The following is a 24,362-nucleotide window of genomic DNA, read 5'->3' as shown; positions in this document are numbered from 1 at the left end:
TTACCTACATTAGGAGAATGGGGTAGGGAATAAATACTTGATTGAACATAAGACAATTGCAAGACTACTAAATCATATCTTCTATAGTAAAAACTCAAAAGATATATGTACAATAAGAAAGAGCAGTGCATGCATATAATTTAGAAATATCCTGGAAACTACCAGAAAGAAATTTCCTCTGATAAGAAGGAAGCGGAATTAGGAATGAGGTAGTTAAGGAAGGTAACCATTTACTGTTTCTTATATAACACTATATTTTTCATTAATTATTAATTTGTATTCATAAAAATTACATTTTCTGAAATCCCTGGCACGTAAATAAAATAAAAATAAAACATTTATATAGTTGCAACTGCTTTTAATTTAGGTTTGATTTTTCAAGAAATCCAACTGAGCCAAATGTTTGAATAAAATGATATATTAAGGAAACTTTTTTTTGAGGAGGGGCACTAGGGATGGAACTTCTGGATGCTTAACCACTGAGCCACATCTCCAGCCCTATTTTGTATTTTATTTAGAGACAGGGTCTCACTGAGTTGCTTAGCACCTTGCTTTTGCGGAGGCTTGCTTGTTAACTTACAGTCCTCCTGCCTCAGCCTCCCAAGCTATTGGGATTACAGGTGTGCACCACTGAACCCCGCTATTTAAGGAAACTTTTTAAAGAGAAACAGTGAGGTAATAGAGAGCAGATTGGAAAAGAAGAGGGGAAAACCAAGTAAGGATGAGTTTCTTGGGTAAAGAAGGCCCAATCTTGTCCCGATTCCCAGGTATTAGGAATATTTAGTAACTTGAAGTAACTCCAGTCTTGAACCAAGGGTGCTGGTTTTATCAGAGAAAACTTTAGGCATTTATTTTTTGGGGATTGGCTTATTTCACTTAGCATTATATACTCCAACTCCATCCATTTACCTGCAAATGCCATGATTTTATTCTCTTTTAATGCTGAGTAGTATTCCATTGTATATATGTACCACATTTTATTTATCCATTCATCTACTAAAGGGCATCTAGGTTGGTTCCACAGTTTAGCTATTGTGAATTGTGGTGCTATAAAATTGATGTGGCTGTGTCCCTATAGTATGCTGTTTTTAAGTCCTTTGGGTATAGACTGAGGAGTGGGATAACTGGGTCAAACTGGTTCCATTCCCAGTTTCCCAAGGAATCTCCATACTGCTTTCCATATTGGCTGCACCAATCTGCAATCCTACCAGCAATGTATGAGTGTGCTTTTTTCCCCACATCCTCGCCAATGTTTATTGTTATTTGTATTCATAATAGCTGCCATTCTTACTGGAGTGAGATGAAATCTTAGAGTAGATTTGATTTGCATTTCTCTAATTGCTAGCAATGATGAACATTTTTTAAAATATATTTGTTGATTGGTTGTATATCTTCTTCTGAGAAGTGTCTGTTCAGCTCCTTGGACCATTTACTGATTGGGTTATTTTGGGGGGTTTTTGGTGTTAATATTTTTGAGTTCTTTATATGCCCTAGAGATTAATGCTCTATCTGATATGCGTTTGGTAAAAATTTGCTCCCATTCTGTAGACTCTATTTACTTCACTGATTGTTTCTTTAACTATGAAGAAGGTTTTTAGTTAGAATCCATTCCATTATTGATTCTTAAGGAAGTCAGGGCCTAATCCAACGTGATGAAGATTTGGGCCTACTTTTTTCTTCTTTCAGGCGCAGTGTCTCTGGGTTAATTCCTAGTTCCTTGATCCACTTTGAGTTGAGTTTTGTGCATGGTGAGCAATAGGGGCTTAATTTTATTTCGCTGCATGTAGATTTCTAGTTTTCCCAGCACCATTTGTTGAAGGAGGTTATCTTTTCTCCAATATATGGTTTTGGTGCCTTTGTCTAATATGAGATAATTGTAGTTTTGTGGGCTAGTCCCTATTCTGTACCATTGGTCAATACCATGCTGTTTTTGTTACTATTGCTCTGTAGTATAGTTGAAGGTCTGGTATAGTGATGCTACCTGCTTCACTCTTCTTGCTAAGAATTGCTTTAGCTATTCTGGGTCTCTTATTTTTCCAGATACAGTTCATGACTGCTTTTTCTATTTCTATTTCTATGAGCAACGTCATTAGGATTTTGATTGGAATCCCATTAAATCTGTATAGTGCTTTTGGTAGTATTTGCATAATGACAATATAAATTTTGCCTATCCAAGAACAAGGTAGATCTTTCCATCTTCTAATGTCTTCTGTAATTTCTTTTTTTAGCATTCTGTAGTTTTCATTGTGTAGGCCTTTTACCTCCTTTTTTAGGTTAATTCCCAGATATTTTATTTTTCTCGAGGCTTTTATAAATGGGATAGTTTTCCTAGTTTTTCTTTCAGAGGATCTGTCACTGATGTACAGAAATGCCTTTGATTTATGGGTGTTGATTTTATGTCCTTCTGCTTTGCCGAATTCATTTATTAGTTCCAGAAGTTTTCTTGTGGAATTTTTTGGATCTTCTAGTTATAGAATCATATTTTCAGCAAATATTAATAGTATGAGTTCTGCTTTTCCTATTCATATCCCTTTAATTTCTTTCATCTGTTTAATAGCTCTGGCTAGAGTTTCAATAACTATGTTAAATAGAAGTCGTTAAAGAGGGCATCCCTGTCTTGTTCTAGTTTTTAGGGGGAGTGCTTTAAATTTTTATCCCTTTAGAATGATGTTGCCCTGAGGCTTAGTATAGATAGCTTTTACAATGTTGAGATATGTTCCTGTTATCCCTAGTTTTTCTAGTGTTTTGAACATGAAAGGGTGTTATATTTTTTCGAATGCTTTTTCTTCATCTATTGAGATAATCATATTGTTCTTATCTTTAGTCTATTGATGTGATTAATTACATTTATTGATTTCCGTATGTTGACTAACCTTGCATCCCTGGGATGAACCCCACTCGATTGTGGTGCACTATCTTTTTGATATCTTTTTGTATTTGTCAGAATTTTATTTATTTTTTTAAACTTTATTTTAATTTTTTTTTAGTTGTATTTGGACACAATATCTTTATTTTATTTATTTATTTATTTTAATGTGGCGCTGAGGATCAAACCCCGTGCCTTGCACAAGCTAGGTAAGCGTTCTGCTGCTGAGCCATTACCCCAGACCCCCCTCCACACACACACACACACACACACACACACACACACACACTCCAGAATTTTATTGAGAATTTTGCATCTATGTTCATTAGAGTTACTGGTGTAAAGTTTTCTTTCTTTGATGTATCTTTGTCTGGTTTTGGAATCCGGGTAATATTAGCCTCATAGAATGAGTTTGGAAGTGTTCCCTCTCTATTTCATGAAATAATTTGAGGAGTATTGGTATTAGTTCTTCTTTGAAGGTCTTGTAGAACTCAGCTGTGTATCCATCTAGTCCTGGGCTTTTCTTAGTTGGTAGGCTCTTAATGGCATCTTCTATTTCATTGCTTGAAACTGATCTGTTTAACTTGTGTATATCATCCTGATTCAGTTGGGCAAATCATGTGACTCTAGAAATTTGTTGATGCCTTTGATATTTTCTATTTTATTGGAGTACAAATTTTCAAAGTAATTTCTAATTATTGTTTGTATTTCTGTAGTGTCTGTCATGATATATTTCCTTTTTCATCAGGGATGTTAGTTGAGTTTTATCTCTTCTGTTCATTAGCATGGCTAAAGGTTTATCAATTTCATTTAATGTTTCATAGAACCAACTTTTTGTTTTGTAATGAAATCAGTTTCATTGATTTCAGCTCTTATTTTAATTATTTTCTGTCTCCGCTGTTTTTGGTGTTGATTTGTTCTTTTTATAGGGCTTTGTGATGTAATGGTAGGTCATTTATTTGTTGACTTTTTCTTTTTTTAAGGAATGAACTCCATGCAATGAACTTTCCTCTTAGTACTGCCTTCATAGTGTCCCGGAGATTTCAATGTGTTGTGTCAGTGTTTTCATTTACCCCTAAGGACTTTTTAATCTCCTCTTTGATGTTTTTTTGCAACTCATTGTTCATTCAGTAGCATATCATTTAGTCTCTAGGTGCTGGAGTAGCTTCTATTTTTTTTTAACTTTATCATTGATTTTCAATTTCATTCCATTGTGATCTGATATAAGGCAGGGTAGTATCTCTGCCTTTTTGTATTTGCTGAAATGCTTCTTGCCATAATATTTGGTCTTATTTTAGAGAAGGGTTCATGTGCTACTGAGAAGAAAGTGTATTCACTTGTTGATCAATGAAATATTCAATATATGTGTTAAACTCACCAGAATTCTTGGGTTATGTCCATTTGACTCTTGAACTTGAGAAGAGTTTGTTGGATGAACGTAGATGCTCCATTGTTTGGGGCATATATATTTATAATTGTTATATGTCTTATTGATGAATGGTTCTCTTAAGCAGTATAAAATATTCTTCCTTGTCCCTTTTGATTAACTTTGGCTTGAAATCTACTTTATTTGAGATAAAGATGGAAACCCCTGCTTGTTTTCGCAGTCCATGTGGTGGTATGTTTTTTTCCCAATCTTTCACCTTCAGTCTGGATGTCTTTTCCTGTGACCTGACTCTCTTGAAGGCAGCATATTGTTGTGTCATTTTTTTAAATCCAATCTGCCAGTTTATGTCTTTTGACAGGTGAATTTAGGCAATTAACATTCAGGGTTATTATTGAGACATGATTTGTATTCCTGGTGTTATTTGTTTATTTTTGGTATTAACTTGATTTGGTTTCTCCTTTGATTGGTTTTTCCTTTAGTGTAATACCTCCCTTTGCTGATTTCCATTATTGTTTTTTGTTTCTTCCTTGAGGAATATTTTACCGAGGTTGTTCTGTATTGCAGGTTCTAGTTTGTAGTTCTAGTTGTTTTTAGTTGTATAAGATTCTTGCTTGGTATATGTTGTCCAGGATCTTCTAGCTTTCAGGGTCTGGGTTGAAAAATCTTCAGGTATCCTAATTGGTTTCCCCCCATATATATAAAATCTGATTTCTTTCTCTTGTGGCTTTTAAAATTCTCTCCATCTTCTGTGTGCCAGGCATTTCCATTGTAATGTACCTTAGTGAGAATCTGTTGTGATTTTGTAAATATGGTGTCCTGTAAGCCTCTTGTATTTTATTTTCCAGTTCCTTCTTCATGTTTGGAAATTTTTCTGATATTATTCCATTGAATAGATTGTTCATTCCTTTGGTTTGGAACTCTGTGCCTTCCTCTATCCCAATAATTCTTAAATTGTGTCTTTTTATGTTATCCGATGCTTCTGAATGTTCTGCTCATGGTTCTTACTGTCTTTACTGTGTGGTCAACATTCTTTTCAAGATTATATATTTGTCTTCATTGTCTGAGGTCCTGTCTTCATGATCTAATCTGTTCGTGGTGCTTTCTATTGTGTTTTTAATTTGGTTTATTGTTTCTTTCATTTTAAGGATTTCTGTTTGTTTGGTTTTGTTTTTTGTTTTTCAGAACCTCTATCTCCTTATTGAAGTAAACTTTTGCTTCCTGATTTGCTTATTTAGCTCTTTATCAAAATGGTCTTTTGCTTCCTTTATTTGCTCTCTTATATCCCCCTTTAATTCACATAACAGTTTAATCATGTACATCCTGAACTCCTCCTCTGTCATTGCTTTCTTTTGTGCTTGTCATAGATTCTAATAATGTAGTATCTTGGTTTGTTTGAGGTACTTTCTCCCTTGTTTTTTCAAGTTGTTTGTGTGTCTTCCCTTCTAGCATTTTGGATATGAAGCATTACAGTTTTTACCCTATAGGTTTATTGTGTCCTTGTAGGATTCCAATACCTCTCTCCTTTAAGGGGGAGAACAATATTAACAGATCCCAAAATATAAAACCTAAAGCTAAATAGCTGCTATTAAGACGTTTACTTTTTTGTCACAATATACAGAAATTGTAAGTTCAGTCATTATCTACAATATAAACAGTAGGTTTGCAAAAACGGTCTACAGTTTCTGATGGTGGACAGAGATCCATGGGTGAGGTGTAGAATGAAATGCTGAGGGGGTAGGAGGTGATGGTATAGAGTTATTAGATCTTAGAAAGCGTGAAAGAAGAATCTGAAGAAGTTGGTTTAGTAGTAGGAGGAGAGAGAGAAAGTGATTTTGGGGAGACAAATAAGTGGGAAGACAATAGAGTACAAAAAACAGAAATATTAAGAAAAGTAAGAAATATAAAAATAGGAGATAAAAGAATATACAACACAAATGGTACTGTACCATTCAGACAATCTGATTCTCAGTAGCTTAATTCATGAAAAGTACTTGGTTTCACGAATGTTGGGGATTTGAGGGCAAAAAGAGTGGGGGGGAATCTTGAAGGAAGATATAGGGATTGTTTTTGTTGGAGATCATTATCTTTCCTGCTTCCCTTCTCATCCAATGGGTGGGTTTTTCAATTGTTTTCTGGTGTATCCACCCTCAGGATGGTAAAAGTTATTAGGGTGGGAGGGTTGGTCTTCTGGGCAGAGCTCGTGGAGATGGGGTATAGCACTTGCCGGTCCTGATGGGAGACTGCACCCTAAGGATCTCCTTTGGGGCCTGCTTGTGCGATGTGGGTGCCTGGTCTTATCTCTTTATATTTCATGTAGACCTCACAATTCCTGGTCTCTAATTAACTGTACCTTACCCCTTCCTTTCTACTTCCAATCAGGAACCTTTCTCTCTGGAGGTCTTGTGGTCTTTGCTTTTGGGGCTGCACACTCTTTGCAGAGAGCTGTTTTGTATTGGGCAGTTTGGGGCCACGTTTTGTGAGCTATGGATGGTCTGCATAGCCACAGGCACTGTGCCAGGTTAGCAGGTGCCAGGGATATTGGGGAGTTGGGGACTAAAGAAAGGTACTATGATATTGCTTCTAAACCCCAGACAGGGTTCCAAGCTGGCGGTTGCCTCAACTAAAGATAGTGATGAAGGTGTCTCAAGATAGAGGTGGCTGCTTTCAGCAATGGGGTGTCAGGTTGGTGGGGCCAGGTGGTGGTGAGATGTAGCTCCATGGCATGTGTGTTGTGGCTGGCAGCTATCTCCAGATCCTGTGCAGTATCCCCAGGTGCAGGCTACTGGGTATAGTGGACTGTGGAAGTGGCTGTAGTGTACCAAAATGGAGGCAACTGGGGAAAGCCCCACGTTGGTAGATGGGGGTCCACATGGGAGCAGCATCCAGGATTCCTGCACAGGTGGGAGGCCAGAAGTCCTGTGTAGGTGCTGATGTTGGTAGTCCTGGTCTAGCACCCAGAGGTCCTGCATGGCCAAGTGGCCTGGAGTTTTGCACTGATGCTTAGGCCTGGAGGCCTAAGCCGGCACAGCGGCTGTGATTCCTGTGCAGGAGCAGTTGTGAGGATCCTCTAATCACTTGCAGAGAAATATTATTCCCACTACTTGAATCCCAGGTCACGGAGTGACACAGAATGCAGCCTCCCTCTAGCCTACCATCTTGGGTCAATGCTAGGTTTTTAACCCTCTTTTCTCCCCAAACCATATGCCACCAGTCATTGGGGATTAGCCATCATGAGGTACATAGGCAACAGCAGAGTAGGACAGTTCTGTGCCAAAGTTTGCCACTGGAAGTCCTTAGCAAGCACTCTGAGGTTAGCTATGACACAGCACAGGTTAAAGGATCTATGAGAGGAAGGCCACATACCAGCTAGAGCAATGCTACCTTATGACAATAAGGAATACAGTCAACAGTTTACTCAGCGTCTAGCCATAAAATGGTGCAATTCTCGAGTGTTTTCTAAATTGGTATAAAGTCTTGTAATTTAAAAGTTTGTACTAAAGGTGAATTTATGTATGTCACTGTAATTTTCTTAAGGTTGCTTTTGGGAAGGGTTAAATATGACATGGAGAGGGAATCGGTGAATTCCATATACCTTCTGTGGCAAGTTCCCTTTAAATATTCCTTTCCCATCTAGTATTACTTTTGTTTATAAACTGACTCAACCAGAAAGTATTCTGATTCCTGGTTTTTCATTATAGAGATATAACCCAAACTAGATGATATCTAATCATATCATTACCATAAGCTTCCTTGAGCTATGCTTTAGATCTTAGTGTTTACCTAATTGTCCTGAGCCAGGTAATGAATTCAGTCTCGTTCTTGTGTCTTGTCCGTTATCTTTTTAAAAATGTTACATCATAATTCTGAAAATTGTCATTAATTTTCCCTCTATAAATGCTTCAAGTCTTCTTTTTTTCTGTCTAATTGTTTATTGTAATACTGGGATTGAACCTTGGGCCTGGTGCATTCTAGGCAAGTATTCTGCCCAGAGTTACACCCCCAGCCCTTTTTATTTTAAGACAAGTTCTGAGTTATTTGGGCTGTTCTCACACTTAGGATTCTCCTGCCTGAGCCTTGTGAACAATTCGGATTATGGGCCTATACCCCCACATCTGGCTCTTCCTATCTTTTTTTGTACTTCTGACTGTACATTTTTACTTTGTTGCAAGTTCTCATACGTGATACATTCCTTTACTTGTTTAGTATAACAGGGTTCAAAACATCTGTTTATAATGTTTAGTTTAAGTATAGCCAGTCACTACTGTTCTTAGATACAGTAAAGGAATGGTTTTATTTTCTGATCTCCTTTATTAAATGCTTTGTGTCTTATTATAATAACGAGTACTATGTGTACAACTTAACTTTAGTCTTCCCATGTTTCTCTAAGTTTTTCTTCTAAATTCTATTGACATACTTTCTGTAAAAGGCCAGAAAGGAGCTATTTTGGGGCTTTGTTTGCTAGAGGGTCTTCAGTGGAACTAGTCAGCTCTGCCCGTAACAGTGCAGAAGCAGACATAGAAATATGTAACCTAATGAGCTTGACTGGGTTTCAGTAAAATTTTTTTTATAGACACAAAAATTTAAATTTCATGTAATTTTTACATTCAAGTATCTTCTTTTAGCCACCTACTTCTATCCCGACTGACTGTGGCTCCTGTGCCACAGTATGCTTGAAATCCGGAGGGGTTTTTTGGGCTCATATTAACCCAATTACTTGCTATCATTACCTTAATTGTTGTTGCTAATTACAGAGAGTCTTGTACCATGCAATAGAGGAAAATGAAAGAATGTTTTAATCATATCAGAACTAAAATCGAACTAAGTGTTAAATGCTAGCCAGCTTTTTAGGTTTTAAGTTCAATTATTTTAAGAGGTATTTGATTTTTTTAAGGGGTATTTGACTAGATATTTCTTAGAAGAAAAAATATTCACTAATGATGTTTCATTGTTCTGTTATCAGGGGGTTAATGGCAGTAATAGTTACATGAATAACTTTTGTCTAACACTTGTACTTTTGCAAAGTTCTTGCATAATCTTCATAATATCCTGCACACTAAGGTTATAGGTAGAATATTATCATTCTTAAATGAGGAATCACCATGAGAAGTTTAGTGACTTGCTTGGGTCTGAAATCAAGTTCCTATGCTAGTAATTTATGGAACAGATTACTAGGCCAGTATATTTTCTGTTAGGCTTTGTCTCACATAGAAATAACTAAACCAAAATTTATTAATGGTTATTATATTTATTTAGCTTGTTAAATTTTTTCTTAGTTTCTTAAAAAGTATAAGATGAAATACTTAAGTGTTATTTAGCATACTTGTTATTCAGTACATGTGGAATAAAAGCAGACCTAACTTTTATTCCTTTCCAGCACCGGCATTGGATGTTGACTGGCAAAGCAACAATACCTTTGCTTCTTGTAGTACAGATATGTGCATTCACGTCTGCAAATTAGGACAAGACAGACCTATTAAAACATTCCAGGGACATACGGTAAGAAACCTTTTTCCCCCTTTAAAATGACAATGATCAAAACATTCTGGAACATTATTTTTTAAAGTATATATGCTTGTTGTCCAAGTATCACTGTAGTTTGTAAACCAAAAATGTGAAAATTTACTGTTATTTTTAGAATGAAGTAAATGCTATCAAATGGGACCCAACTGGCAATCTCCTGGCCTCCTGTTCTGATGACATGACTTTGAAGGTAATTCATTTAGTGGGAAGAGATGGGTTAGGGGTACACATAGTATGGCTACTCTGGCCGTTTTAAGATTGTTTAGAATATCCCTGTTACATTTAAGCCTAGCTGAGTACTTGCTGACTCTTGAATGATTAATCCCCCCCCACACACATATTTTGTATTTTCTTAAATATGTAAAAATTCTTGAATAGAATAAGTAAATTTTATTAAAAGAAAGGCTGTATCATGTAAATTATGATAATGTATTAATCAGTATTCTCCATAGAAATAGAACCTATAGGAAGTGAGAAGGGGAGGGGGTTGATCTGTAAGAGATTATGAGGAATTTGGTACACATGACTATGGAGGATGGGAAGTCCCCCTATCTGCTGTGTGCAGTCTGGAGACCCTGGAATGCTGGTGCTGTCTGAGTCACAAGGCCTGGGAACCAGGAGTACCAGTGATGTAAGTCTCAATTCAAGAGCTGAAGACCCATCTTCCACCTCAGCAGTCAAGCCAGGGAAGAGAATTCTTTCTTCCTCTGCCTTTTTTATTTTATTTCATCTGTCACTAGATCTGCATAATGTCTACCTACATTAGGAAAGGAAATCTGCTTCACTTGTTTCTCATCCAGAAACACCCAGAGGTAGAGTTTAACCAAATATTTGAGTACCCCATCCTCATCCTTTCTTGGTTTCTTCCCTTTTTTCCAACCTGCTTCCTCTATTACCTTACTTGTTTCTCCTCAGAGTTTCCTTAATATATCACTTTACTCAAACAGTTGGCTGAGTGTATGATTTCTAGAAAATCGAACCTAAATCAGCAAGTAAATGTGGATCAACTTCTCTCAGCACTGTGTATGTACTCTGCTGCTCTGGATGTATCTCAGCTTCTGGCAGCAGTGTGGATGGCTGTCCTACTCTTGTTGGTCTGCTCTCAGATTCATTCCTGACCATACTGTGCCCTGATAATGTTCTGTAACCCAGGGGGCTCACTTTGCAAATCACACTTCCCAGGTTCCTGTGCCTGTTTTTCCAGATGGGTTCATACAATGGAATACAGGCTGGGTCTCTGGGAAGGGTCTTGCTCTTGCCAGTCAGGTTCTTCTCTGTATCTCCAGTTCCCACTGGACAAACATCTCCTGCTTTTTCTGCAGCCTTAGTCTTCTTACAGTTGCTCGCCTCTGGAGGACCTCACATTCCTCTGTTTTTCACTCTTCCCAATATTTCTAAAATTATTTCCTTGTATTAAACTCCTTTTCTTTACCTAATTTAGATTTCTGTGACTCAATAAAGTTGTCACAGAAAATTAAACATCATAGATAATAATAAGTGTGATAAGTTATCTTCACTATTAGGAAGTTATTTGTTGGTGCAGTTAAAGTTTAATTGTACCTGTAAATATTTGACCACTAAATACTTGAGATCTTGGTAGCATATGTGCATTTTACTAAAATTCTATGAATTGTATTAACTTGATTTTACTGTGGTATGATTGTATAATACCCTTACTGGGAAATTTGATACATAGCATAGAACCTTGTAGTAAGTGAGGGAGCCTAATGAACATGCCACATATTTCAATGTGGATTTTTTTTCCTTCTTTGTTGTGTGAGTGGAAAAACAAACAAACAAACAAAAACAGGTCTTTCACCTAAGAATATGGCATACCTCAGTTAGGGAAAAAGAATTTTGAGGTAAAGAACAACCTAACACAAATCTCAAATGAATGAAACCTGGAATCCTCTTCTGCATTAACTAACTCTGCTGAATACAGTTTTATTCTTGACTTTGCAGTACCAATGGCTGCAGACTAATGCCCCTTGCAGATACGACAATTGTGAAAACTGTTTTCCTTCTACCATAAAAAGAATAAATTTATCCTAGAAACCTTATGGACCCCTCCATCCATCCCTATAAGTACTTGCTGTGTTTTCAGACAGACAATTCTTGAGTCTGGCCCCATCTTGCAAGGTTTGCTAGTAAAAATTATTTTGGGACAGTGTATGGCACATATGAGGAAATGAAAGAAGACTAGTGTCATGGATTGAGTTACAAGCTGGAGGAATAGGTTGGAACTAGAAATTTTCAACCTTTCTTCATCTTGGATTTTAAAGAAGTGACAGAGAATAATCTTAAGAAACTCTTTAAGAAGAAGGATGAGTTTCCAAAGGGAAACTGAGAAGTAATGACAAAAGTGGAAAGAGAAGCAAGTATGTAGAGAAGAATTTTTCAAGAAATGGTGGTGGCCAATAGTATTACTTGCTATTGACTGGTCTAATAAAATAAGTTTTGGAAACGTGTTTTAGATTTATTTATTTCGGGTTATAAATACTTAACCATAAAAAAAAAATCACTATGATAACGCTTCATTGCCTTCCATTAGTTACATTACCGAAATGTGAATTTCAGCTAATTTTTATTTCTCTTTCAGTTGAGGTTAGTATTTGTGTTTGGCAAGATATTGCAAAACCTCCATCCCTTGCCCCTCCAATGTTTGTATTGAATACAAGAAATACTTCTGTTACAGACTTCTGTTAATTTTTGTTTAAAAATAATAAGCATTTAAAAATCTGTATGTGTGTATATATGTGTGTGTATATATATATATATAAACTATAGGCCCATTTTGATCTTAGGAAAAGTTATTCTCCACGTGGTCATTTTAACTTTAATTATTGTATCTGTTAGTTTATTCTCTATGAGTTATTATTATATTAGTTGTAGGTTGCTTTTTTTCACTTCTAAATTTTAAGAGCAATTTATAATTTTGGGGAGAACAGCATAAAAACTAGGCATTCAACAATTTAGGATCATTAGTCAAGGACCTTCTTAAAAATTGAACTTGCACCATCTAAAAGTATCCAAAGTAATCAGAACAACTACAGTTAATTCAGCCTTCAAGTCCTCAGAATAGTGAATATTTATAGAGGGCTTAAAAGCTAATTTATCATTTTTATAGAGAGAGAAATGTTAAATATATTCCATTGCATACAAATCTCTATAAATATTCTCTTGATTCCTATAATTGTTCTGATTTTCTGGCAAAATAGCATTTTAAATGTTTCCATTTTATAGAAAAAATTATATTTGTTTTTCTTTTTTTATTTAGATATGGAGTATGAAACAAGACAATTGTGTCCATGATTTGCAAGCACATAATAAAGAAATTTATACTATTAAATGGAGTCCAACAGGACCAGGGACAAATAATCCAAATGCCAACCTTATGTTAGCAAGGTGATATTTCCGTTTTATTCTTCCTTTTATGATTCTTCTATAAATAATAACTTCTAACTATGACAGAAAATTAGGGAAGTTTTCATGAAATAGGAATCTATTTTACAAGAATACATTTTATGGAAAGCTTTAAACTTGGGGTTTTCATAGTAGTATTTCTGGGAAATAATCAAATATCAACTGGGGATATCTAATGTTGATTAAAATGCAAGTAATTGAGGCATAGTATGATAAAATTTCATCAGCATTTTTTTAAAAAGATAAAATATAAAATATGGGCAATTTTGTGTGGATCAGTAAAAATGGATTATTTAAAGAGAAGAATGCAGTAAATTAGCCCATTTATGTTTTCCAATTCAGGGATTTGGAGATGGTTTAAAGCTGCCTTTCTCTTTGGTTAGCTTTTACTTTCTAAAATACTTTCATCTTAACAGTCCAGTCTGCTTCTCATAAAGGATTTGTAGCAAGCCATTTAGGAATAGTAGACTATGGGAGGTTGGGAGCAAGTCTGAGAAAGCATTCTATAACTTATAAAAAAATTTTTCCCTCCCTTTTCAGTGCATCCTTCGATTCTACTGTTAGGTTATGGGATGTAGACCGAGGAATTTGCATCCATACTTTGACAAAACACCAAGAGCCTGTGTACAGTGTAGCTTTCAGTCCTGATGGCAGGTATCTGGCAAGTGGTTCTTTTGACAAATGTGTGCACATCTGGAACACACAGGTATGTCTTAAGTTATTTAAATGATCAAACACTCAAGGATTTAATGGGAAACATTTGCTTTTGCTTACCCATCCCTCCACCCCTTTGGTTATTCCTCATGCAATATTACTTCAGTTCTTACTTCTAAAAATGCAGTACATTTGGGGGGGGTGGAATTTCCAGTTAAATAAAGATGAAAACAAATATTTTCATATGTACACCAGAATTTAGAAATAGATTTAGATTTCTTATTTTTATTTATTATTATATTTGTTTTATTTATTATTATATTTTAAGTAGCATAGTAGACATAGAGTGTGAAAGCTTAAGATACATTTATTTAAGTAAATGACACTTTCTAAAAGAATTCTTTGAAGGAGCTCTATATGAGTAATCAAAAATATATTAAGAAGCCAGGCATAATGGTGCACGCCTGTAATCCCAGCAGCACGGAGGATTGTGAGTTCAAAGTCAGCCTTAGCAATGTCAAAATACCAAGAAATTTAGTGAGACCCTCTCTCCAAATAAAATACAAAATAGGACTGGGGATGTTGCTCAGTGGCCAGTTGCCCCTGAGTTTAATCCCTGGTTCTCCCCTGCCCTTCAAAAAAATGTATTAAGAGATAAGATTTTATGGCTGAACACAGTGAATTATTAGGAAAAAAAAAAAAAACTTGTAATCCATATGATGTTTTCAGAGACTGTGCTGTGTACAGGTCCTTTCCTAAAAGTAGCACCGCCTATTGCTTTCTTTTTCTTAAAAAAAATTTTCTGGGGCTGGGGTTATAGCTCAGTGGTAGAGCTCTTGCCTCGCATATGTGAGGCGCTGGGTTCGATCCTCAGCACCACATAAAAATAAAGAAATTTTTTAAAAAGTTGAAAAAATTTTGTTTCCCGTGTTTTAGTTTTTGTGTTCCGTGTACCACATTTCTTTTATAGTATAGGCTCTGCAGTCACCTGTCTCTTCATTGGTCTTTGCAGTTGTAGGACACATGTTGCTTGAGTTATTGATCTTTTTGATTTCTATAAACGTATACTAGAAAAATAAGGCCCTTGGCATGTGAATATTTAATGTTGATATTTCACTGTTACTTTCTTGTCTCTGCTCTTCCATTTTCTCTCTTTATGAATATTTGCCTGTGTTGGATATATTCTGTAACTAAATGTACATGCTTTAGAAATTTGTTTCTAAATTTTAACTGTGTCTGAGAGGACACTAATTGTGTACCTAACTCAACCTTTTAAAACTTTTCAGTAGAATATTTGTAAAAGTGAATCAAAATATAAATAACAGTAATATAAATCTTCACACATATTTAAATTAGTCTTGTTTTTCATTTTCACTTTTAATTATATTTCAAACAAAATATTATTATGAACATCCATATGCCTACCAACCAGATTTAATTGATAGGAACCTCTTGCCACACTTGTTTTAGATCCTTTTCTTTCTGCATTTACATGACAAAAGTAGATAGAGCTAAAGTGTTTACCTCCTTTCTTTTTTCTCTTCCTTCCTAGAGGCTCTAAGCAAACCTGTACAGTGTATTTGTTATTCCCATGATGTATTAACTCACATGTATTAACTGTTTTGTGTTGTCAAATTGTACATAAATGGTATGAAATTGTATATATCATTTAAAGCTTGTATTTTTTACCATTTTATGTTTTAATTATAATCACATGAATACATGTAGGTCAAGAATGATGATTACTCTAGAACATTGTCTGAATGTAGCTGTTTATTCATTTTCTAATTGGTAGGCTTATAAACATTTGCTGTGAACATTCTTGCATGTGTTTTCTTTTGCAAATGAATGAAGGTTTTTCTAATACTTTTACCACACATACATAATGTGCATGCACATACATACTTGTCTGTGAATGTGTATGGAGATTATGGGCCTACAAAACTGCTTTCAGACTCCTTATACCAAATTTTTACTTCTAGTAGCAATATTTTGGATTTCCTATTTTTCTCTGTCTTGATATCATCAAACTGCTAAATATTTGTCCAATTTGGTGGATAATACTTTGTTTTAATTTGTTCTTCCTTGATTGTTGGTGAGTTTAATGTCCTTTTAAATTCTTATTTTCCATTTGAATATTCTTTTTTTGGAGTAGATGCACTCAGTGCACACATCTCCCCTTATATTTCTATAGTGTATTCATCCCCCCACCCCTATTGAATAGTTGGTGTTCTGTTCATTTTGTATACTAATTCACTTTGGTCATATGGATTGCAATAATCTGGCAGTTCATTTTTTTTTTCATTTTTTTACTATGGTATTTATCATGGAGAAGTTTTTAATTTTAGTTTTCAGATTTATTTTTTTTTTTATTGCTTCCTTTCATAAAGTACTTTAAGCTTTTTGTATGTGCTTTTAACTCCTTTGGGATTGATTTTTATATATGGTGCAAAATAAAGTTACTTTACTGTTCTTCGCCTTTGGTCTTTAATATTTCCAACAAAGAGCATATACATTTCTGGACTTTGCTTATGACTGCTTTGAATTTATAGGTGAAATTGGAGGAAATCATTGTCATTGAATTTTATCACCCATAAATATATTTCCATTATTTGTCTTTTATTCATAAATTCGGTAAAATGTTATAATTTTCTACCAAGATCATCTTTTCTTTTTCTTAATTTATTCTGAGGTACCTTTATGTTACTATGCAAAATACATTCCTTAAAATATATTCGTTAATTTACTCTTTGCTTATGTTTGATCCATTTTTAAGTTCTCATTTAGTTCATTGTGACAAAGTCAATTTTAATGAAATTTGGGTAATGAAGTAGGGAGTAGTACAGCACATTGCTGTGCTTATAAGGGCATTTGATCAGCTAACCATATTTTATTGTGTCACTTTGTTTATGAGATACCTCATTTTAATTTAAGTTCAAAAGTAATAAAATGGTACCTAGTGAATTTTCATTGAAGGAGAAAGTGATGATTGTTTTGTCATATCTACATACATTTGGGGGGAATTTCCAGTTAAATAAATGCCTTATTTCCAGTTAAATAATGCCTTATTTAAGTGTTTGACAGGTAAATGATTGAGGCTTTTCCCAATATCTGGGCCATTGGCCCTTTAGTGTCGTAACCCTGACTTGTTGACCATACCATTTTGGTTAATTGTAGTCCAGTTCAAACTTAGAGATTAAGTATTTTGAAAAGTACTTTTTTAACTCCAAAGACATCTGTAGATTATACATGTTTTATTTTCTATACCTCAGCTGAGCTATTGGTAGAGTGCATGCCTTGCATGCATAAGGCCCTAGGTTCAATCCCCAGCACTAATAATAATAATAATAATAAATATTATTTTAATAATAATAAATATTATTTTAATAATAATAAATATTATTTTATCCTCCTCTTTGACCTATTTCCTTCTGTAGTTAAGGACTACTGAATAAATATAAATAAATATGGTATAAACAATAGGTTTATATTGGGATTATCTTTATTTGTTATATTTCCTCTTTGAAATGTTTTATCAAACAGAATTAATTTTGTTTTTGAACATGATAGCAAAATATGCTTTTTTAAGTGATAATAACAAATATGTATTTCATGTCACATACTAAATCTTTATTTATGGCTGTTATTATCTGTGTCAAAGAAGCCAAAGATATCTTAGTCAAGTGTTGTCATTAACACTAGTATAACTGAATATGTGTTAGAGTAATCTTTTGAGAGCAAACTGATAGTATTTTTATTTTTTAAAAAAATCTTCATTACATTTCTAGCATTTCAGAACTTGCACTTATTTTGGACTTGAAGCCAAGTCCAGCTTCTGATTGCTAGACATAAAACCATGTAATATTTTTATCTCACTGTTGGATTTGTAATTTTAATTTTTAAGATTCTGCTTTTCATTTTTTAGACAGGTGCTCTAGTTCACAGCTATAGGGGAACAGGTGGAATTTTTGAAGTTTGCTGGAATGCAGCAGGAGACAAAGTTGGAGCCAGTGCATCAGATGGTTCAGTAAGTATAATAGTTTCTAAAGGAGTGTGAGAGAGAGAGTTTGTGTGCGCATGCATGCACCTGTGTTTACCCATTGGAATGTGGCTTATCGCAGTAGCAACTAATTACTGAAGTTCTTTGCAAAGTAAATTTTAAGAAATGATATTGATTTTTTTCTCCCCTGAAGGCTATATACTCTTTATGTTCATTATATTCAAATAATGTAAATAAAATTTAGTTTCTCTTTTGCTGGAAGATTTTCTTCATAATCAAGGAAGGAACAGTTTTTACATAACTCTTAGATTAAATATAGTGGACTTTCACTCTGAGACAAATTAGAATTTTTAATTCCTATTTCTACTTTCTCCTTCCTGTAAAGACTGTTGGTGGTTCAGGGAAGGAAGATTAGATGCTATTGATTTCTGCAGAGTAAGGTGTGATATTGAAAGACTCTCAAGATGAGTTTGTACATTTTTAAAAAATATACCAGCTATGGCTTCTGGAGCTCTAAAAAGCAGAGGGAAGATGGAAAACCATTAGCTGTATACTGAAACTATAGCTAAATATTATTTGTGAATGGTCTATTTTGTATGTTTCCCCCCTTCTTTTTCATGAACAATGCAATTCCTAATAATTCTAGCTATGTTTCTTCCCCAATATTATTAGCTTATGGTTGTTTCCTTTGCTTAGATAATCTTTTAACTTCTCTGTTAGTAAAGTGCCCATTTTGCTGAAGGTTCATGAACTTAGAACTGAGAAACAGATTTGAAATTGTACTACAGAAAAGTTAAACTTGAAATGTAAAAAAAAAAAAAATTCTGAACTCATTGTTTGATTATTTTAATTTCTTTCAGGTTTGTGTATTAGACCTTCGGAAATAGCGCTACTAGTTGGAAGCCATGGACCGACTATGAATGTGTACATAGCCAAAATGACTGTCCCTGACCCACGTACTGCTATAGTCCCACTTGAACCATGGCCAGTCCACTACAGCCAAATCTAAAAGAAATATATACATACAGTGTATATAAACAAAATTGCACCCTGAAGATGACAGAGTTTTGTCACAGCTTGTGAATTCTGTTCACCAAGTGCTGGAATCTAATCTGCTGTGCCCCTAAAATAGCATTTAGAAGTTTGGATATGAAAAACAGAAGAAAGAGATATACGTTATAAAAGCAGACCATACATACATGTACCAGTTTTTGGATACTAATGACAGCCTTGTCTCCCCCTTTGAATCAGCAGACACCATGGATTATATTCTTTTTTTTCCTTTCAGTAGTGAGCAGTTTGTATGTACAGAGAAAATGGACTTAAAAAAAAAAACTTGCAGCAGTAGTTTGTTCTTGCTTTTAAATTTTGTTTTTGGTTTAGATTATGGATGCATGAAGTAAGGGAGTGAATCAGTTTCTTGTTTATATTTTTTTCACCTTTTAAACAAAAAAAAAATCTTAAAAATATTTTAATGCATTCTTTTGAAGAGGTTAATGTTTGGTACATTTTATGGCTCCCAGAGCATATATTCAATTGGTGCATATTGTGGAAGGAAGGGGGAATTTGAAATTAAATGAAAACATATGACTTGGGTCATGGCAATCTGTAAGACACATCAGTAAAAGGGTATTATGCTCTGTTTTTTTTTTGTTGTTGTTGTTGTTTGTTTGTTTGTTTTTTTTTTCTGGTTCTTTTTTTGTGATGTGGCTTAAATACAATAGTTTCTTTTTTGGGACATATTTCTGCCAATTAAAGACTAGAAGGGCACAAAATTTTTTTTTTTAAATACCATAGAGAAGATACATTTTTAAAAAATCTTCTGATGTTTTGTAGCCATAACTGAATTATGGTTAAAATGTGCACTATTGTGAAAAGGAGCAAAGTAGTTTTGGGTTTTTGTTGTTTATTTGTTTTGCTTTGTTTTCTAAGAGATTAAAACGTTTCTGGATAAGGATTAGCTTCTCAAAGTGTCCATCATTCTGTATAGAAGCTTAACTATGTAATGTAACCAAACTCCAGTATTAAGAATCTCTCATGTTGTTTTTCTTTTATACAAAGCAAGATAACGGCATATAACACTGCCATTACATGGCAAAATGCTTGCTACCTTAGTTTAAAAAACAATCTTTAAAACAAAAGACTTGCTTCAAGGTATTTTTAATAGCAGTGATTCAGAATTAAAAAAAAAAAGAGAGAGAGATAATTGCACTAACCTCCTTGCTGCTCTGATTCTGCATTTGTGGTACTTGTGACTACATTTTTTTTTTTTCAAGTATAAGATAGATTTAAGCTGCTATTTTTTTTTCCAGTAATCACTACTCTATCATGTCTTTTACTCTGTTTATGTCAAGTGTTTTCTTAAAGATAACAGGCATCAAATCTCTTGTGCTCATGCAACTAAAAGTAAAATATACAGACAAATGTTAGCATGAGGCCATGTTTATGTGTATGATTAACAGGGTTTGTCATGATTAACATAAGAATCTAGGAGTGTCAATTTGGAAGAGAATAGTTGTCAAATTTATATCTTACAGATTTTAATTAAGGAATTGTTTATTATCAAGCTTAGCAAATTTACAACACTATTTCTGTCAATAATTATTTTGAGGCCTTTACTGCTAAAATTTTAACCTGTGTTCTGTGTTGAAGTGGAAACTGATTTAACCCAAGTTAATGCAGCTTTGATTTGCAGCATTTGTTGTTTTGCTATTTTTACAAAACAGCATTGATTGAAGCAAGTCTTGGTTTTACTAAGGTAGAGTAGCATTTGCTATAGGTAAAGAGAATAAATACACTTAATTTTCACAATACATTGTTATATGTACCCCAGTTGTTGATAGTGGGGACTATGATACTGTAATAATATTTTTTAAGATTTACATCCAGAGAGGCAGTCATTCATGATGGTTTTGTGCCAGCTGTTTTTAGGGTTTTGGATCACATTAGAGATAATTTAGAACTTATTACCCTGTGACTTATGTAGGAAACCTAATATGCTGAGTATCTGGCACTTGAAATCCTGCTTTTATTGCTAGAGGTTCACATCTGGTTGACCTCTGTTGTTGTTTAAAAAAAATAAATAAAAATAAAAAAATCTGTGCAATAATTTTTAAATGTGCTCCCAGGAATAGACACAAATGTTTTGAGTATGTTTAAGCTGCATTTTCCTTTAGTGATGCATTTGTCAATTGCACTGAATTTAAATCTGAAAGTCAGAGGTGATTATTGATAGTACTTTTGTATTTTGATATGGACAATTTATTCATTTGCATACAGTTATTGACTTTTTTCCCAGCTGATTAAAAGATAGTCAAGAAATTCTGCAATATAGCTGTCAAAATGGACAGCTACATTTTTATGATATTGTCATCTTTGCTGTTTTTTTTTTTAATTCTTTAGCTATTTTACTTACGCATAATAGCCACAATAGGACATATAAATATTATAAATGCAGAGCTTTATTATCCTGAAGTCTTGGGTCTTTCAAGTGCAAACTTCTCTGAAAGGTATCCATTTTGTAGGCTTGGGTTCTTGGTGAGCATACAATTGTTTGTTTTTGCTGCTGTTCTCACATCATCATTGCCTGCTGATGTGCCACGATGCTGCTCCAATAGACAAAAACAAGATCGTCTCTAATTTGAGCAGTAACATGATTGCAAGAGACCAAGTTTCACAGCCTGTAAAGTTCTATATTTGGGGTTCTTACTCATTTTTCCTCCCATTTTTTCCTGAGAATTTATTCCTGAAGATCAACTGAATCCAGTAGTTGGTCTATGGAATTCATTATGTTTTATATGCTACTGTAAGAAATGTATGATCATATGGAAAAATAGGAAGGGAAAATTTGATTAAAATAGAATGAAGAAAGAACAGCTGCCACTCTTAAATGTCATAAAGGAATTTTTTTTCTTCTCCAAGTAGGAAATCCCTTAAGTACTTACATTTGTTCCAGTCCCCTTTCCCACAATCAGGTAATATTATTGACTTTCAAATGACTTTTAGAAGTGGTAACTGATAATTTCCTAATAGGTCTTAGAACGTATCAAATTGTTTTAATTAATTATTCTCTAGGTAAGTATGTTTTAGGGTAAAACATCTTTTACAGATACTGAAAGTGCCTCCTTTTGTGGTGTAAAAAACAAATTATGGTGCAAAAGTAATCACTAGATTGAATTACACGAAGGTTTTTTGCTTTTTGACATACAAAAATGTCAAGAGAAAGGCCAAAGATTTGTACTTTTTCACTTAACTTATAAAAGCACTCCTTTTTTCCTTAAACTTCTTTCTGTCAAATTAGATTTAATGAGAGAGTACTATTTTTAAGGAGCTATCTGTTTATGTAGACTGATTTTGTTTAGAGTAATGTAAACTAATAATGAGTAGAGGCCTGAAGAGGACTGTGCATTTTTGCTATTAAAGGAATCACAAATGACCATACTTCTGCGAGCAAAAATGACGAGTTTTATTAGATAAGTAGAAAACTAAATCTTAAATGCAGTGCTATTTACTCTTTTAAGTCAGTTTTCATTTTCTTATATACATTGTACATTTCTACAGAACCTGTGTTTATTCTCATATGGTAAGGAAGGTACTTGCACATGGTAAATTACTGTTAACAGTTTCCGCAGAAATCCTGTTTCAGTGGACCAACATTGTGGCATGGCAGCAAATGCCAACATTTTGGGGAATAGCAGCAAACCTACAAGAGACCCTGATTGGTGTTTTTGTTTGTTTATTTGTTTGTTGGTTTGTTTTTGGTCCCTTCCCCCTTTCTCTGAATCAGCAGGGATGGAAGGAGGTGGGTAGGGAAGTTATGAATTACTCCTTCCAGTAGTAGCTCTGAAGTGTCACATTTAATATCAGTTTTGTTTTTTTAACATGATTCTAGTTAAATGTAGGAGAGAGAAAAAAAGGAAGTTCACTTTTTTTAATACACTGATTTAGAAATTTGATGTCTTATATCAGTAGTTCTGAGGTATTGATAGCATTCTTTATTTCTGCCTTTACGTTACCAGTGTTGAAGCAGGGTGAATAACTAGGGCATATTTTTTTTTTCTAGTAAGCTGTTTCATGATGTTGTCTTTGGAATTTCTGGATAAGTTCAAGAAAACATTCTGCATGTTGTATCTAGTCTGATGTATTTACCCATCTCATTAAAACAAAACCAGGCAGACTGCATTTTGTAGCTCTGTAATCCTTGAATACAGAAGTAATTTTCTCTTTCCTGACTTTGACATTGTAGCTATGTTTTCATTTTAATTTTTACAAATCCTTTGGGTCTAATTCTGTGAGCCTACCTATAGCACTGGATTAAAATGTCTGCATCATTTCTTTAGTTATCCAGTTAACTTTAAAACTGTTGTAAAAGTGTAAACCAGCCCATGACAGTTTTTTGTACATGTTAAACAACTTTATTGTTCAGTTTTCATGATTATTGTGTAAGGAAGACTGATATAGATGTTCTATGCTGTCCTGGACCATGTTAATTACACTTATGATGTATTTTGGTTCCACATCACAATGATTTGTCCCCAATGACCCTTTTATCCTTTCTAGGCACATTTTTTGTTGTTGTTGTTGCAGATTCCCTTTGCATTGTATTGCTTTGACAACTGTAATTTGAATCAGATCTGAAAGAGGTCCAGAATAAAATATATTTTGATATTATGTTGGCTGTGTACATATATAAAACCTTTGATATCTACGTAGTTTGTATAGTCTATTTGCTAGTCAAGTAATGAGAGAGGGATATTTCCTGTTTACATTTAATTACTTTATTTCCTCCAGTGTTGTGTAGAATAAACCTTCTTGCTCTGAGTTAGCCTTCATAACATAACATGTCTATTTTCTCCCTTACTATTGTTACCAATTATAACAACTTTCATCAGAACCCCCAAACACTGTTTTTCACAAACATTGTTTTCCAAGATAAATACTTAAAAATTAAGCCCATAGATAAAATTACAAATTTTACTATTTTATTACTTCTTGCAGAAGATAAGATTTTTTTAAATGAAGGAATTATTTTCTATTTTTATTAAAGAATAATAGAGCATCTAATCAGCTGAGGGATAGCAATTACTTTTAAGTTATTTTGAAAACTCAATATTGTATTTAAAGGATATTATCTCACATAACCAATCTAAAAGAGACCTCAGATTTATTTGTTTGCTTAGCATGCAGTTGAGAACAAAACAGTGTCTACATGTTATTGGCAATTTTTAGGGCAGGAGGCTCAATGTCCTTAATGATATTTTCCCCTTCATATAGAACATTTATGACATTCATTTCCATCCTTAGCTAGGATGTTTATGTTATTACAACCTTAATAGCCTATGAGAAATGATATTAGGCACCTTCCAGGTTTAATTAATCTCAGTTCCTCAGTGTTACATACAGACTTTTTCAGAAGAATCATTGAGCAAATTTTTGTATGTTGTCTTTAGAAAACGTCTTTCTCCAGGTCTTCTGTCTTTTCTTTCCATTTCCTTAAACAGAAAAAATACAAG

General features: G+C 34.1%; 1 protein-coding gene across 3 annotated transcripts in view; it reads left to right on the top strand.

Annotated features, from left to right (window-relative positions):
- TBL1XR1 (TBL1X/Y related 1) overlaps positions 1-23,520 on the top strand; it is a 154,339-nt gene extending 130,819 nt beyond the window's left edge. For all 3 annotated transcript variants that reach the window (XM_081301145.1, XM_081301147.1, XM_081301146.1), the window contains 6 exons: positions 9,628-9,749; positions 9,889-9,963; positions 13,051-13,178; positions 13,737-13,902; positions 17,776-17,877; positions 18,711-23,520. In XM_081301145.1, the coding sequence (XP_081157271.1) occupies positions 9,628-9,749; positions 9,889-9,963; positions 13,051-13,178; positions 13,737-13,902; positions 17,776-17,877; positions 18,711-18,737 (620 nt within the window). In that variant the 3' untranslated portion in view covers positions 18,738-23,520. The remainder of the gene's footprint in view (positions 1-9,627; positions 9,750-9,888; positions 9,964-13,050; positions 13,179-13,736; positions 13,903-17,775; positions 17,878-18,710) is intronic.
- The last annotated feature ends 842 nt before the right edge of the window (positions 23,521-24,362 follow it).

This window comes from Spermophilus citellus, assembly GCF_964194105.1.
Source record: "Spermophilus citellus genome assembly, chromosome: 7".
Taxonomy (NCBI): Eukaryota; Metazoa; Chordata; class Mammalia; order Rodentia; family Sciuridae; genus Spermophilus; species Spermophilus citellus.
Note: the sequence above shows the minus strand (reverse complement) of the source record. Positions and strands in the feature narration are given on the sequence as shown.